General features: G+C 43.4%; 1 protein-coding gene across 3 annotated transcripts in view; it reads right to left on the bottom strand.

Annotated features, from left to right (window-relative positions):
* Window positions 1-1,436: 1,436 nt before the first annotated feature.
* Window positions 1,437-18,131, bottom strand: part of LOC117243547 — a 55,585-nt gene continuing 38,890 nt past the window's right edge. For 2 of the 3 annotated variants that reach the window (XM_033511144.1, XM_033511145.1), the window contains 11 exons: window positions 15,911-16,060; window positions 13,966-14,160; window positions 13,199-13,284; window positions 12,407-12,603; window positions 12,171-12,288; window positions 11,703-11,942; window positions 10,311-10,468; window positions 6,607-6,722; window positions 6,323-6,527; window positions 4,971-5,438; window positions 1,437-4,571 (listed from right to left, as the gene is read on the bottom strand). In XM_033511144.1, coding sequence (XP_033367035.1) covers window positions 2,480-4,571; window positions 4,971-5,438; window positions 6,323-6,527; window positions 6,607-6,722; window positions 10,311-10,468; window positions 11,703-11,942; window positions 12,171-12,288; window positions 12,407-12,603; window positions 13,199-13,284; window positions 13,966-14,160; window positions 15,911-16,060 — 4,025 coding nt within the window. In that variant the 3' untranslated portion in view covers window positions 1,437-2,479. The remainder of the gene's footprint in view (window positions 4,572-4,970; window positions 5,439-6,322; window positions 6,528-6,606; window positions 6,723-10,310; window positions 10,469-11,702; window positions 11,943-12,170; window positions 12,289-12,406; window positions 12,604-13,198; window positions 13,285-13,965; window positions 14,161-15,910; window positions 16,061-18,131) is intronic. The other variant, XM_033511146.1, reaches the window with a different exon arrangement.

Here is an 18,131-nt window from a genome sequence, read left to right on the forward strand (position 1 = left end):
AAGAAAAATTAAGTGAACTATGCAGGTGACTGACTTGGAAATGGAGGAAGGATAAAAACACGCGTCTATTACTAACATATTGTGCATAAAAAGAGCGGATGAGACAGGATGAAATTTTACGTGATAAACAACTAGGGATTCTCAGATTCCATGGGATTCTGCATAAAAAGCGTAAATCGCGGGATATAAATCAAGATCAACGTACTTCTTTCCTTATTAAAGGCTATCTTTTTTTCGTATATCAATTATTAATAAAAAAAAACAAAAGTGGACAAATCTTACGGATAAAACTAAGAATGGAATCGTATTTATTAACGTTCTTCATTTTTCGCTGCGAAACGATCGTTCAACTTTTTTTACGTATTACGGAACACCATTCACGATTGTGTAACTCTCACGTCGTCCCTTCGAAAGGTACAGGTTGGATCTTTGGAAAAATATCCGCGAATTTTACCACCACCTCGTCGTATATATCTTCTGGACAAATATGACAAAGAGATATTTGCACCGTTCGTGCGGTAAAGGACCCTTAAAACATCACCAATTCACTTGTATTTCATTGTTTCAACAGCAATACACATTTTATGACACAATATTCTCGTGTGCGCAGCCAGGACGATATTTCAATCGAGCATCGCTGGTAGCGTACATCGCTTTATCGATCGATTTCTTTTTTAACATAGAAAAAATCTACATACAAAATAAAAAGGACAATACGAATTGTATTAGCCTCGGATATATATATAAAAAAAATGATGTGAACAAAATTAATACGAAAGACCAATGTTCAGTGCTAATTGTTCGATGTTCAATGTTCAATCGTCCACACGTGTATTTAACTTTTTGTCATGCAGATATTATATTATTACGATTCTTTACGATGTTCCAATCTATAGGAAGCGACCAAGTTGCAGACATGTGACTGGAATAAGAATTGAAAATGCAAAATCTTACTGGCGATACTTCACGTTGGATTCGTTCGCGACACATTTGTTTTTAGCTATTGTCAAGGATGTTGTCGCAATTGGTCAGACAGTAGTAGCACCGCGTGCAATCAGGGGGAAAACCGGAATGAAATGAACTTTTCTTTATCGGTCGGCAGGGAAATCGCATTACTCTGGTAGAACTTCGAGAATCAATTCGATTCACAAACGTACACGGTGTTACAACGATTTGGGGTATGAGTGGTGAAGTCGGTAGCCGTTTTCACGTCGTTTCCAACCCCCGTTCCCCTTTCCACCAAGCCCTTACTTCAGACAGCTTCCACCTCCCGGCAACGTTCTGTGACTTATAGACTTTGTTTTACTTAATAATAAAGTTCCGGTGGATAAAGGTAAAGTTGCAAGATAAATGGTACGCCAGCCGCGTACTGAAAAATGATAACCAGAGACTCGCCGCGACACTCCTCTCAGGGAAACACTTTCAGCCCACGTTGCTCCGCTAGAAAAGTATGAAAATCGTTTATTTCAGCTTCGTGTACATGTTAGACCGAGCGAACAAGACGTTCGATAACGTGGTAAAAAAGAAGGAATTATTTAAACGAGAATCAGGTAAGAACGGGAATCTAGATAAAAAGAGAAAAATGATCTTTCAACATTAAAAAGAAAACGGTAGAATTAAAAAAATAATCAAAGGTAAGCAGCATTTAGCATACAGATACGTAACTAAGGTACATATAATCTTAAATTGTAATTGCTAAATTTTAATTAAACATTAAGTAGCGATGTTTGAGAGAAAATTTTAATAATGTTTGAATTCTGAAAGAACAACCTACGAGAGAAATAGGAATGTCGGTTATACAATGAACGATTCTATGTAAAAATAAGGTCGTTAAACAGCTGCGGTTAGAAAAGTGTATCACATCTGAAGAATTTGTATTCGCTGGTTTGTCTTTCATCCAGTAGCAAAAGATTCAGGCGAACTAAAGTCTGCTCTGATAATTGGTAATATTACTGAGAATAGTACAAAAAGATTGTATCTACTACAGAAATCATATTATTTAAACATTAAAATACTAGAAATCATATATCTAAAGTATGAAAAAAATTTGCAGATCATTTCGTTGTACTAAAATCCATTATTATACTGGGCATTCGTTGTGCCACTACGGAAACTAATTAAGAACCTCGATCACAATTTCATTAGCTTCCCTTTATCTTTCCACTCGACACTCGGCATTTCATATCGGCTGGCCTGCTCGTAACTCAAGGGATTCGAACCTCAAACGACATCTTATCGCACTCACTTTCAATTTTATAGTCCCCAAGCTTTACCAAAGTCGTTCTTCTTTCTCCACCACGTTCAAAATTCCAAGATAGACCAAAAATAATTGTCGTCCCTTCTCTGTTTCAACTATCATCACAGAATTACAGCTTCAAGCGGACCATCAGATTACCGATTCCAAACGCATAGTGCTACTCAGTTGAAAATACGTAGCTGAAGTTTAACAATGGTACATGAAGCACGCGATAGACGCTTCCTACTTCCTGTTCACCGGCTTCTTTTTGATCGTGCCCGTATTCAAGGCTCCGTTGCTCGACTCTGTGCTCGAACACTTCTCGCTCTCTTTCCGTTGTAACATCGGAATGCTCGACTTCCCATCGCAAGCTACGGACACGTTCACCACTTTCCCGCTGGCCACTGCCTCCACCCTGTGCACGATTTCCGTTTTCTCAGGATACGAGGAGATGGGTGGCCTCTCGATTTCGCCCGAAGGCTCTTCCTTGCGCCTGGAAAACGATGGAATCCTCGTGATCTTCGGTTTCTCTTTTAGAGGTGGCTTTTCCCTCTGCTCCGCTAGCTTGTCCCTATCGATGCTCTGACAACTTTGTTCCGGAGGAGGAATGGCAGACACTTTAGGAATATTTCTGTGATCCCTGGTCCTCTGCAAACTGGACGTAGGTTTGATGATAATTTTGGGTTGCTTCATGCTCGAGGACGAAACCTTGGTATCCCTCGCCGTAATTATTATTCGCGGTTCTTTTCGTTCTTGGCTCGCGATATTTGATAATTTGGAATCGGGAGACGAACACGAAGTTAACGAATCTGACTGCAATTGTTCCATCGAGCTCATATTAGATCTGCTGGACGTGTTCGAGTCTAACGGAGTACCGAATTTAATTTCTCGGTCCAATTTTTCATCGGATGTGGCGTCTGCTAGATTCACCACGATTTGACTCAAGTTCTGATTCGCCTGTCCCAGAAGATTCCCAACTCTAGGCGTGATAACGATTCTTGGTTCTATTCCGGGGATCCTGGTGTCCCAGTTCGAGCCTCCAAATTGAGCCTGTTTGTTCATTTCTCTGCCAGTGATTCTTGGTTCCGACAACGCCGTCACTATACAAGTATCGTTTCCAGACGGAGATGATTTGTACCAGTTGGGATTGCCGATCCCGGCCTCCAGCAGAGCAATCGGATTCCCTATGTCCTTGTCCACGCTGTGGGAGGTCGGTTGAATCGTTTCGTTAACGGAACACACAGGATTCGAATAAATAGTGTCGACGCTTCCGCCGGCTTGCGTTCTTGTCCTATCTATCCTATCATCCAAAGAGTCGATGATACTCGGATCGGAATTGTTCTTCGTTGTATAGTCTTGTCTTCTGAGCAACGGACCAACGTGGAGATTAGTAATGACAGATTCCGGTTCCTGCTGACTCTCGTTCTCCTCTGCAAACTCGAGGCTCTTAGAAGGACCAAATATCCTTGGGGGAGGCTGAGGTGGCTGATGAGAGGACGAATGCGATCCACTTCTATAATCCTTCAACGAACCGACGTGCTGCTTGGACGCAAACAAGCTACTGGGCGCTGGAAGGGACCGTCTTTTCTCGATGTCTGGCAGAACTTTGGGATAGTTTCTGCGCTTGATCGTCCTTAGGGCTTCCTCCGGGCTGACGCATTCCCTCTCTACCGTAGGCTCCCTACAGGTTACGTTTATATCACAGCTTGGTGGACTGTTGGCGCCGAATGTAGTTAACTTTGGTCCCATCTTCATGTAAATTTCCTCGCTCTGATCCACGGTCGATCCGTCAGGATTCACTGCCAGCTCGGGACGAGGTAAGCGGGATTTCAATTTTGGGTTAATCTTCGCGTAAAGACTGCTAGCGCTGCCAGAATCGGACTCGTAGATCCTGGGTGTGGAGAAATTCGGTTTCACGCTCTTCAACACGTTTTCCATTGGTAACGGATCGCTCTTCGAGTGATGATGCTCTATGACAACCACTTGAGGAGCTGTCTGTAACTGGCTGAGATCGACTGTAGGATAGTCGATGTTCTTGTTGAACGAATCGTCCGGTTCGACGCCCTTTGCTAGCTCGATAGGCACCTGGTTCAGGATCGATTCGGTTCTTGTCGCGGGTGTGGCATCAACGGCTACGGAGACCTTTGGGACCTTTGATTTCTTGCCAGGACGTACGACCAGCGCTGGATCTTTGTCGTAGATCGGCTCCTCTTTCCTTTCTTTCGATAGTTCTTCTTCTAACCTTTTCTTCTCCACTTCTTGTTGTTTCGTTAGCTTGTCCTGATGCTCCTTTTGCAAGGTTTCTCGCGTTTTCCTTAGAAACCTGGGGGAACACCTTTTCGAACACAAATATACAAACATTCGATAAATAGAAAAATCGATGCTTCCGTAAGGAAGATTTTATGAATAACGGGCCGTGCACGAAGAAAAGAAACTTTTCAATGAAACAATTTTTCAAAACTTCCGCGTCCGATTGATTTTTGCGAGACGAGTAAAACAGTTGGCTAAGCAAATTTCGACGATGTGGAATCGAAGATCGAAAACAATCGTGACCGTAGCAGTGATTTCGATGAATCAGCTCGCGTCTCATAGTGGCGAAGTCTTTAAGTGAAATCGTTGATTGGATCACCAACTGTTCGACGAATTTCTAAGAACACCCTTACTCGAATCGACGCCATTGTCAAACTATCCAAAGAAGCCGTTTCTAATTGATTCGCTGGTCGAAACTACCTACCTGTGCACGATCTCTTGTTGTATCCACTCCCTAACCTTGACGTGAGTATCAATAGTGGATCCAGAGTTCTGTCTAGACAATTTCGATCGTCTACCAAAGTTCGAGTTGTTGTCGTACGCCTTGTCGTTCTTTATCACGTCGTTCAGATCCGGCTTACTGTCGCTCTTGTAACCGAGCTCTCCATAGTGGTTCTCGAACTTGTCCGATTTCGCTCGTTTCGAATCCTCTCTCTGACTAACGCGTCTTTTCACTCCAGTCCCTTTAGCTTTCGCATCGTGTTTCTTGCAATACAAGTAGACGAACGCCATGAAACCGATTAACAAGAACATCAGTCCAAAACCGGCCAGTATAGTGATCGTGGAGGAACTTTTTGGCGTGCTTGGCTGTGGGATCGCTTCTTCGTCCGATTGCGGGGAAGTTGTAGTGTCTGCAGTAGTTGATGGTTCGTAGCGATCGTCTGCCTTAAATCTAAGGGATAAAGGGCTTATTTGCTTTGTTGCGGAGATAAATCACGGGAAAAGGAAACGTTAATTTTTATCGCTGTATCAGGGACATGTGCAAGTGCGAAAGTTTCGGGAACTGCAGGTGTCTGCACGGAAGCTTTCATCACGGGAGGGGGTAAAGTTGTATCGTTCCATGAGTATACGCGAGTTTAGATCGGAGTTAGTTAGGTAGTTTCTCAGATTTGTACGGCCTTGTACAGATATTCATAGACAGGATTGCGAGTAATTCGATGAGGTGTTAGAATTTAAGCGGTTACTTGTTCGGAGGAATTCAATCATAGCGTTCGTTTGTTTGTCGAAAGTGCGGGTCTTCCGATAGGTTGCTTGCTTTCAGGATGTTAATGAATTATGCCTTCTAGCTCGAAGTGAAATTAAAACTTTGAATAAACGAATGTTTCGCCTCATTGTACGCAAGTTTGAATGAATTCTATTCAACCGGTATAATACAGACAATTTAAGCGGCCCGAAACAAGCAAGAAAGCAGGCGCGATGGCGTGCAAGTGACGTTTCATTAATGTTTAGCACACGGTTGAAAAACAGTCCCGAGATACCGCTTCGTATAATGCGGTACGAAAATGAATATGTCTAATTTTTCAATTGACATTCGCGTTGAATTTTTAACGAGAAAAACGCCGGATATAAACACGCGTGTCACCGGTAGAAATTTTTACGATTAAAGGATTGTCAGTCGTTAACACGCTTGATAATTGAACGATGTGTTGCGTACACGAAAATCTTCACGGTTGTGGATTTATTATTCCTAAAAGAGTATTCATCAGATATCTACCTCGTATGGATCAAACTTGAAATTCAAATTATTCCTTCTTAATCCAAATCCTCTTTACAAACCTGGAACCATAGCTGTCATATCCCGTACTTGCATTTGCATACTTTCCGATCCCATCCGCGATGTCGAGAATCTGCGGTCTTGGTCCTTTAGGTCGAATCGGCAAAGGTGTGCCTTTGCCAGGAGGACGAAGCAGGTAGGGTACGTCTTCGTTCCAGAATTGCATCTCTGCAGACCGGTAGTGCCTACCCGTACTCGGTGGAATCGCTATGTTAATTTACACTTCGTGTATTTGTCGTAACAACCATCAGCGTGATTCATCAACAAGACAGCCTTGTGGACTTACTAAGATTAAGGTAGGTCTGATTTTGAGGTTCGTACTCGGGCCAATCGATATCGTATTGGCGCCATTCCTTCGGTCCATCCGTCAAGTAAGGATATCGTTTCGCAATGTTCGGGTTCCTAATTTGCGAACAGTAAACAATTGGAAAAGTCTTGAGGCAAAAGAAAAACAAGATTCTTTAATTTGTATAAAAACAAAATTCTCTGAGTTGCAACGATAAATCGTTTGTTTGCTTTTCGTATGTTTTTTGGCCGTTTATTTATATTTCTTAAATCGTTCGTTTACATACTCTGAGTGATTTGTTTACATTTCTCAATTGTTTGTTTACATCGACTCTATCGGTTTTGGAGGTAAAAACACACCCTTCCACACGGTTTTCCTGCTTCCCCTAAACAACAAAGCACAGTACTGCCTCGAAGCTTGCTACATTTTCAAGAAACAGAGCGTAGAATAAAATATGGAAGCGTACAAAGGTGCCCCCTGTTGTAAAGCACTTTTATCAACGAGATTACAAGCTCGTCGGTCGTTCTCGCGGCTCAATCGGAATCGAATTTCAGAATGAAAACCAAAATTGCGATTTCGCGATGTTTTCAATAAAGTTCCGGCAAGAACCGTTCCAGGTAGCATTTCCAGGCCCTCCTGCTCCGACGCGCGCGAAATGATATCGTATATCCACGCTCGGATATCGGAAAAGCAGTCCAATATCGAAATTTTGATACACGGTAACTCTACTCCGTTTCTGTTACGCGATACTCGCGCGTTCGAAGGAACTTCTGCCTAGAACGAGTATCTCAAAGGGAGGCAGAGGGAGAGAGAGAGAGAGAGAGAGAGAGAGAGAGGAAGCCATTCCCCGGCCAGCGAACACCATGATCCCTGTCCCGAAACGACTATGAGCGCAATTTTACCGTTCACAGTCGAACGTTCCTTTCTTCTACGATTTCTACGCGAGCATAAAATTCAATCGAAACTGACGATCTAAACGAAACGTCATTGACAGCTGGGGAAATATTTTCTCAAATGTGAACCAACTCACTGATCAGAAACGAAATTCATACTGCGTCGATCATTCCTGTCTGGAAGTGAAATTGTCAGACTTTTTCAAGGATCGTTTCTCTAGAATTCTTTTCTCTTCATTGACTATAACATAAGGTAAAGACGCACCACGCCCTTCGTTTATATATTGTACGCATGGGTGCAACCATCGCAGGTATATTCTTCCAAGGAGGCGTGACACGGTGTCACGCGCAATATCGATCAGCCGCTGTCACAAGCCGTGTGGAACACACGTGGCGTCTACTTCGGCCGTCGCCGCCGCCACTGCCACCGCCACCGCCACCGCGTGCATTAAACAACTTTGTTTCGCTTAATTGGATCGACCCAGTTCCTCCTGATTCACCGCCGTGTCGCGATGCATATGCATTTCTGTCCCGGCAAAAAAGTCTCCGGTTGGCAGCAGAAAATCGGGGATAAAGGAATGCGGGAAGTTTTGACACAAACGAATCTCGCTGATCGAAATGAACTATCTCTTGCGTATGTATATAAAACGATGATCCTGAAACCGAATAGCTCAACCAGTTGCAGAGAGCGTATTATCGATTCGGTCGATTGTTTGTTGTTTCCAAGGAAGTCGGACAATCGTACAATATGATATCTACATATAGGATCGTCGATACGAGAACACCGATAGGATCGACGAGACGAACAAAAAGGATGACTCGCAGACGATATTGCCGATAGAGTTCGTTTCCGAAAATTATCTTCTGACGCGTGCGATGAGATACGAGAGAAATTTCGTGCTTTCGAAGATAAAACAGTCGAGTCGATTGGCCCAGCCCGTGGTAAAATGCCCCGCACCTCCTCTGTTTGAAATGAAATGTGCCAGTAATTTGTATATATAGGTAATTTACTTGTATGGAGAAAATTAAAATGGGCGACGTATCGGATCGTTAATTCAGCAATAACCGGTATCAGAATAACGAGGGTCAAATTACAGGCAGCCAATTTTATCGAAAGGAACAGGATCGTTGTTGCATTATTTCAGTCCGACCTTCCATTTCCACTGTATAACAATTTTTAGTTATTCTCGAGCGATCGTTCTGTCTGAATTCGTTCTGTTCGACTATGTCCGACAAAAAGACGCTGCTTTCGAACGCGCCAAGTATACGATTTCTAACAAATCGCACAATTGGAAACAGATTCTCCGAATTTGGAACTCTCATGGGATCGATCGCATGTACATTCTCTACATTCTCTTCGAAGTTTTCTGAAATTAGAAACAGTTCTCTCAAAATTATACTGCGAACGATCAATAAAACGGAAAGATCGATCATCCGCCAATGCTTAAAGCCCCCCAATTTCCACGATACTTTGCCCATCATTGAATATGCACGTTCTCCGATCCTAATATTCTGGTCCTTGCTAAACGCACTAAACGGGAAAAAGTATGCCACTCTTTTTTCACACGCAGGTTTCGCGATGAGTTACAGAACAACACGTACGCATAGTAAATAACAGAAACGATCGAACGAGGCTCGCAACTACTCCATTTAACCTACGTTTTAATTATCGCGCCCCATTTAACCGGTGCACGTTTTAGTCATCGTGATTTACGATCTACGGATTGAACCCTCTATCCCGGAGCAACTCTACCGAAAAGATGAACGGAACATTTTATGATTCTTCGTTCCACGATTCCAGCGACCATTCTCAAAAGGATGGAAATTTTGGAAATTTACTTTTAACGTTGCCCCGGATTCAATTTCTATTGCGAAAATTATATTATTTTTCGATTACTACGTTTCGAAAAATCCAGCTTCGAATAGGTATGATACCTCTCGGATTTTTGGTAAACCGTTGAAAACAGTGAAAATGGAAATTCGTGGACGGCCATTGCTCGACGCAAGCTGTTTATGCTGTCATCGGTTGAAATTAGCGAAGCCCCCGTCGTGCTCGATTCCATTATTAAATAATAAATTCGAAAGCGGACATGGAAGCATCGCATTTTATTTATCTATGGCATTCCTCCACTCCCTCGCCCCTCGACTTCACTTTGACTGGCTTTACGGTAAATCTCACGGAATTTTATACAAATAATCGGAACATCACGCGGCGATGCACGACTACGGGATAGAACTGCGAGGCTTTCATCCAGCTCTGGAAATTCATTATCAACCGACCAATGGAAAATAGACTGACGCGCTTTCAAACATGATTTTCAATTATACGCGTTACTGAATATTTATGTTTAACCATTTCCCGATATTACTCTCGCTCGTGAGACTTGTAATTATTTTTCCAAATAGATTTAACCACGACCATGTTAAATCTCCCTGATGCTCGTTTCTCGTGCCGTGAATCGCAACGGTCGTTTCGGCGATTGCTGAGAAGCATAATTCCCGATGGGAATCTTATGCCGTTTAATTTTACTCGACAGTAGAGAACGTCTCTATGAAAACTGTGCCAAGTGAAAATGGCGAGGCGCTGGACCATCTTTCCTAGCAAAGGGTAGAACGATCGAAAGAGTTCTTTTGGATATATCCGGCAGTAATGTACGTTCGCTGTAAAGAAGACAACGCATAGAGATAAGAGAGAAAATGGAAAATAGCGGATCTACTTAAATCCTTTCAACGATACCGAGCCTAAAGGCAATAATTCGCATTTTGTTATACAACGTAGACGTAACAGCGCGCAACCTAGAAGCAACTTACCCCACGTAAGCGAAGCTGCACCACCAGTTCATCATTGCTTCGGAGAAGAGAGTTTCGCCGATATTGTATCGGCGACGCTGGTCGTATTTGCTCCCATCGAGAGGCACGCCCAGAACATAGGGCAGCTCCTCGCCGTGCACGGTACACTGACGTTGTTGCTGCGAACATACAAGAGCGCTTGGTTCGATATACTTTGCCGGCCGGCAACAAAGTTTCGCCAAAATTTCGCGGTCCAGAAGAACGGTCAAGAGGGGGCCTCTCTACGAAACCGCAGCCATTGTTATTAACTTCCGCTTCTCTGCGTTGTGCTTTAACTCCATCGACCCCATTGTTATTCTATATTCCGGTTGATCGATACTCTTCGATAAGCCCGTTCTTTCTGGACGATCGCGGTCAATGATCGTTGAATATATATATATTGCAGATTCCAGACATCGAGGGCAGTGAGTCTTCCTTTTCGTAGAACGTAAGAAGGTCGATTTCCGAACAAATTGCACGTGCCCGCTCATTCGATGGATAAGGGTCAAAGTATTTTTCTGGGAGGAATTCTAATTTTTTACATTTTTTACGATTAATCGAGATAGGTTTGGCGAATCGGTTGATTTGTCGCCGGTTTCGCTAGCGCGATGGCAAGAACGACGACGCGATGAATTTCCTGTGGAGAACGTCTCGCAGTCTGGGGTCTATCGTTCGTAAATCCCGCATCCAACGGAAGGGAGCCAAGCCTGTAAGCTGTAGCTGAAAAGCAGAAACGTTGTTACATTCGGTTTAACGACACTGGTCGGTCACTGTACTCTCGGACAGAGCGTAACAGGCCGACACGCAGCGCCGATAAAAATAGTTGGACGGCGTCCAAATGGGTCTCGTAGCCGGGATTTTTCTCCCCGTTTGCGCACGACCGACCAACGAACAGTCAGTAGGTCACGCTGCCTGTTTCCGCCAAGGAATCCGCTGCGCCACGCGCTTGCTGCGAGAAAATGAATAAAATGCAAAGTACACCGTCTAATCGTACGTGCTGCAGTTTTCACGAGGAGAACACCATCGGCGGATTTATGCGCCTCCTTAATATTTCTGTCAGCTTCTTGATTCTTGACCTGGCTGAATTTGTCAAGCTAGACACACGGATGCGCCATTATCGCGCGCTTTTCCGGCCCGAGGCGTGAATCTTTTATCAAACTGCGATTGCACGAAGTTTTATTCGACTTTATGAAAACGGTCTGATCGTCAGTCACGGAGGATTCACTCAAGCCACGTGTATCCGAGGCAAAAGAACGTAGAACTCGAACGAAACGAATTCAACGAAGAGATTTAGAGGCGTTCGTCATTTTTAAGCGACATGAGCGTATATTCGCGGTATGCTAACTCTGAAAGTGTTCCCAAGGACGTACTTACGCCGGAGTACTCCTGCATCGCTTTCGGATGCGAGAAGATGTACATGTAGCTCTTTGGATTTGCCCTCGAATGTAAATTCGCGGTCATTATTAATGGCGCGACGGTACCGCTGTCGGATAGAGCATCCAGAACGAGATCCCGATTCTTCAGCGTGTAGTCGTTCGTAAAGCCGGCCGAGAAATCGCCGTATTGTTCCAGAATCTTCGACAGAATTAGTTCCGCTTCCAGTTCGTGCGTCGCCTGCCGACCAAGAAATATCGCGTCACTTTGTTATTCGCGCGTTGGCTGAATCTCGCCGGATTCAATATCGGCCTGTATACAAATATTCCTACCCGAAATTCCACCCCTCGATGTTCGCGCGTACCAATTTCATTGCCAATAAATCGCGATCGATTTCAAATCGCGATCGAATTCTACTTGACAAACGAGGAAATTGAAAAAAAAACAGGTTGACGATTCGACAATTACCTTGGCATATTCTCGTAAAACTTCATCTCTCTGCACATCCACCATTCCGTGCAACAACGCTATCGGTGACAGAATGTGAAACTTCTCTGATTCCGTCACGCCATACATCAGGTCAAACCTGTTCGACAGATTCGATCTTCAAACGGTTCTCCTTCGTGGAGATTGTATATTAAAAAAACGTGTATTTTCTACGAAATAGTAGCAGATTGATTTCTGCATTCCTTGGAATATCCTACCTGCCAAATAGTTCAGAATTTTTCATCAAATTCAAAGGCTTGTCCGGGATAACCACGTTGTCGATCAGCGGCGCGAATGCTGGAACGTAATTCGGCTTGTGGATTTTCACGTTCAGCAATGTGCTTACGTCTTTGCTACGTAAACACAACGCCAGGTCATTGTCGGTCGTGGTGGGACAATTGAGGGCGTGCGCCACCTGAAAAATCATTCGAGCCATCTCTCAACGACTCGCAATGAACGTTCCCTCTGTCTGCTAGAATCGTAGCTGCACGTCGCGATGATGAAAAACGATATTTCCTTCTTTGTTAGTTCCAATCGCAACCGCCACCTTCCATCCTTCTATTTTCGAGTAGAAACGGGGCGATCGTACATGTATGGAACACGACTCGTTTGCCCCTAGCAGGGAACACGATATCGATCTTCTGTCGACAAGATGTCAGATACGAATTCGAACGTTCCTTTCGCCACGAGTCAAATGTAGGTCCGTGCACAGAGTACTGTCATACTTTCACTTTTCACACCTAACGTTCGGCAGTTAAAATTTTACGCCGCATAGCCTTTCGGTTAAACTAAGATGCAAATTTTTCGTGATAAGGTACCAGAAACGTTTGAATAACGATCACGCATATACGAGTCGTACGAATTAGGTTCAAGAGATATAACGTGTTGTTGGTAACAGTTAAATAAATATTCAAATAAATACATCGTATCTTAATAGAAAGAAATTACGAGCAGAAAATTGTTGATGCATCGGCTTTCATTTTGCGTATCATCAAGATTAATGAATCTACCTGTTTGGTGATTTGTAGGGGTGCTTTTCCGATAGCATCAGCGCTTAACGCTGATCCGGACATCAATATAGCCCGTTTGAAGAGACCTGCGAAAGATGGAAAGACGATTAATGATCCAACTCTCTTGAGATCAAGCCAGTAGCTACTTGTACGCGTGAAATGTTAAGTTTTTCATTCTATAGTATAATTATCGATCGAACATCACGGTACTATTCCCCCCGGCTTATATTGCCGTTGAAAAATGATCGTAGTCTCCATTTTCTCCTGCCATTTCTTGTTTACAAGGGTTATTCTTTCCATCGGCGACTTTAAAAAGAAAGACACGAGCCTTCGAGCAAAGTACAAACTTCCAGAATCACGAGTCCATCGCAATTTTTAATGATATCCAAAAGAAGAGATCGAAACGTTTGATCATAAACGTTTGTTTCACTTATGAGATTCACGTTCGTCAAATCGTCGAATTTTAATCGAACGAGGGTTTCATTTTCTTGAACGAGTCGTATCCTTGTAAGAAATTACGTTTTCAAAATAATCTGCGCAATTTCATAAGAAATTACATCTTTTCCTTAGGTTCGTCACGAACTTGGTTTCTTCGATCGACTCCTAAAAGCGATACTTAAAGTTTGCATTTCTAAAATCGAAGCCTGTACACGACGGTCTTATCGATTTTACGAAAATGGAGGTTACGTGTTCTTTCCGCGAAAGTATTCTCTTAATATTCAGGCATCGCAAAAGTCGCAAACACGCGACACCGCAGTAACCGTTACCTTTCTTATTAGCCACCGGGCTGATAAGGAGTAGGTTAGCAAAAATGGCGCCAGTACCATGGCCGACGAGCGTAATGCTGTTCGGATCGCCACCAAAATCAGCGATGTTCTCTCGCAGCCAAAGTAGCGCCGCTATTTGATCCAGCAACCCGAAATTGCTCGTCGTATCGTCCCTGATCCCGGGTCTCAAGAAACCTGCAACCAAGTGTTCACGACTGAACGAATAACATACAATCATTTTCCCTAATATCTGACTTTATGATTCTTCCGTATATTTTTTAAAACAGAAAATGTTTCGCGCCAATCGTAGCTCATCGATCTTTTAATATCGAACGATTCACCGTAATCAATCTTGTAATTCCAACAACAAAAAAGATCTTACGTACGTTTCTTTTACACAGCGAATAATTTTTATCCAGGCGAGAAAAGAAAAAAGCCAACTTTTACTCTACAAGGCCTACAGCCTGCACCAAGACATCAACTCGGGACGTAAAACTGGTTGGCACAACGTGCTATTTCTTTTTGTTCACGGGAACCTGCTCGTTATCCATATTTTTCCCCCGTTGTTTTGCAAAAGGCTGAAGTTATCCGGACCTCTCGCGAGCCAACTGTAGCCGACTACGGACCAACGGGAAGAGGGTGAAGTTAACTAAGCGCCTTCCCAGCACTTTAACCTAATTTATGATTATGGTTTCGCGGCTGCTTCTTCGTTTTTTCCTTCCTTCTACCTTTTTTTCCCCCTTTTCTTTGCCCCTTCCACGCTTTAACTCTCATCCCACTTGTCGGATGTGGCGGCGCAGCTCGCGCCACCGACGTCCATCCATTTGCAATGCGCGCGCGGAGGTTGCGTTATCATTTTAGGGCAAAGGATAGGCGGAAGCTCCTCGTTGCGAATACCCAGCTGCAGCCGGTAAGGCCGGAAGGGGTTGGAAAAAATAGAGCAGACCACGGGAAAAACGGCGACGATCGATGGAAGTTTCGGGGGCAAAAGGGCCGCTTTTGTCTCGCTCTTTTCTAAGAGAAAAATTGTTTTTTCTCCCTTGAAAATGATCTCGAAACTTTTATACTCGCCATTCGTTCCACCTTCGCGACTTCTTGCTTCCGTGCAACGAATTCCTTATTTTTATCGAAAACAGATAGATCTTCGTCGAGCAACAAATTCGAACCATTTGTACAATAACAGATATTTAACTATTAGAAGTTACACATTGAATCGTTAGTAGCGATTTTCGTATATCGCGTAACATAAAAAGCGATATAAAAATTCGCAGTGAGTATAAAGTTCAAGTACCTCGGGTTCGAAGAGCGAGTCGGCTTTGTGTTGTTTATACGAGCGGACGGATTGCAAAAGATATCAGGAGACGATGGCGGTTGTCCCGGTGCGCGATGACGGATCGATAGACAGTCGCACGGGAAGAAGGTAGAAATAAAAAGGAATTGGTCGAAGATCAAAAAGCCGCTGGCGTAGCGAAGCACGAACGTTAATGAAGCAGAATTCCTGATTTCATGCAACGCTGCCGCTGGCGGCGCTCGGCAAGATTTCATAAATTCGTATCGAGACGATGCGATGGCGCGGGACTTTCTCGCATAGTTCTCTCAGACGTTTCATATCCAGAACGATCGAATTCGATTTCATGTGACCCACGCCTCCTATTTCCGCCCAGTATCTTCTGGTCTCATCTGCCTTTCAGATGAATCCATCGTGAAAACACAGCAACGCGGGAATACTTGACTCGTACTACTAGCAACGAGTAAGTAGTATAATCGTACTACAGGAAGACCGTACCGCGGAAATATGATTCATCTAAGGTTACTTACAAGGAAGATTACAGTTTTGACATTTTCTTACATACGTGTTATATTTTTGAAGAACTGAATTCGTTAAAAGATAGTGAATTACATAGGTACATAGTTTAACTCCAAGCATTAAGTCTGCATAACTTACCTAGAATGCCTAGGCGAAAGTTGATAGTGACGAAGACGATGTTACCATAAGATGCCAATATAGTACCGTCGTAGAGGTTGCCGCTATTCCATTCAAAGCTCTCTCCGTGAATGAACACCATCACGGGATACTTCCGCAGAGTCTTCTGACCTGAAGACAAAAGGGTGTAAGGTATTAATGTCGGCGGAGGAAGATGAACGTTTGCTGTGCTCTTTTAATTAGCGTACTTATTTTACAATGTTTCATAAAGGCGTAAAATAAATCATGCGACATTATAATGCAAAATACATTTGGAAATACTTTCTGGCCAAGCATAGTAATGCATTTAGCTGGTAATTACGATGGAAAAACGATATCGTCCGTAAGCGAAATATACAAAAGCGCAACGTTAATTGACTCATCGATATTGTATAAAGCCAATGATGTACGCGAATGACGGATTAATGGAGAAATAAATTTTTATGCGTTGACCAAAGATGCAGCTACGATTGAATAACCAGGCGGATCGTATCATAAATTCATATCATAAATTAGTTCACTCGGGAACCGAATAAAGCGTAGATTGATAATTTTTTATCCACGCTCCGCGTATTCGAAGAAATCGATCGAATAATTCAGGAAATTTTCCTCAACGTCGTAATAATTTTTCTTGGATATCGAGGAAAAAAGAACAACGAAATTTAGCGAAGGGAGAAAGAACTATGAACGCGTGGAATAAACGACGAACAAGATGATCCGTGTCGCTTATTGATAACGCTATCCCGCGTAAATTAGAATTGTTACAAGGGCGTGTCTCTACCGATTCCATGTTTTTTCATGCGAGAGTTTCCTTGATTTACATCGCTCGAAAAATTATCAGCGGAGTTTGCCTGACGATGGTACACGCGTGAGTCGGGTCAGTTCCAAAATTTATCACATCTCACCCTCTGGTCGAGCCTGTTCGTGAACTATTCACTCTGAGTTTTCGGTATTAGGGTATCTATAAATTCTTCTCCCCCATCCTGTAGACGACGTAGTTTCCTTTTAGCGAACGATCCACAAATTAGACCAGAACGAACACTGGCTCGACCGCCCTCCCCAACCCACCTTTACGAGCGGTCGAGATTTATCGGGGAATCTGTTTTACACGATTTCAGTTTCCGTCGCGCGACCAACTTCGCGCTGACATTTGAACACCGCTCCAATCCAGCCGGAATTAAATCATACGCGTCTCCTTGAAAGCCGAAGATTAATTGTCTTTGAAAGTAAACATACTTTACTTTCGTCCCCTGTTCGCTTTACCAACACGTCGCTCGACGAACAATTATAGTACGACTGGCGAGCGAAGGTAAGTTTCCTCTGTAAACCCGCATCAACAGCAACTCTTACCGTATCCGCTCTAACCTCATCCGCTTTCCACAGATAAACGTTCTTTCGAAAGCGGGCAGAAATCGCTGCTTCCGTAATTTCCGTCGGAAGACACGGAACTTCCGTGTCACTTTTTTTTCCTTACGAAGAGAAGAAACGATGGCGATGGTTGCGCACGTGTTCAATCTTTTTTTAAGTTCGTTTACAAAGCAGGTAGGAGAAAATTGGGCTTTATTAGGTACTATCCCCGGAAGCTGATATTGGTAATCCTTTGTTCAATATATCGCGACGGTGACCGAATTTGTTACGCTAATGCGTATACCGTTGTATATCTTCCCTGGCAGCTAACCGAAACTCCCGACAGTAGCGGGAAAAATATGGCCAGCAAACTGGCAAGAAACGGATGGAGCAAGAAAGCGGATGGGGATGATCAGCAACGAGCTGACGAGCTGTTAACGCGTTTATGGACTGTCAACAACGTATCGCGTCCTTCGAGGCCGCAAATTGAATCCGCTCAACCTACCCCGAGGGCTGAAACGACACGTTTATACGAGATTTTTCCCCCACGACTAACTTTACGGGTCACGTCATAATTATTTGTATTGTTATACGAGTTCCAGCAGCTCGGTATTCAAGCAAACGAACTTGGAAAATTGCTGCCTTCGGTGATATATCTTTCCGACGAAATAATAATGGACGGAAGAGTAGAATAATTATTCCCGTATTACAGGGATTTAATTTATTACTTTCATATCTCGTTTGTTCAACCTCGTTAGAAATAATTAATACGCAAGACCTAGTCTTACGTGAGTGGTATTAAAAAAATATACAAGCCCATTGTTATCTCAGAGTCAGCCCGTGTAATACAAAAACC

The sequence above is a fragment of the Bombus vosnesenskii genome, unplaced genomic scaffold (genome assembly GCF_011952255.1).
Source record: "Bombus vosnesenskii isolate JDL3184/JDL3185 unplaced genomic scaffold, Bvos_JDL3184-5_v1.1 scf7180000013266, whole genome shotgun sequence".
Classification (NCBI taxonomy): domain Eukaryota; kingdom Metazoa; phylum Arthropoda; class Insecta; order Hymenoptera; family Apidae; genus Bombus; species Bombus vosnesenskii.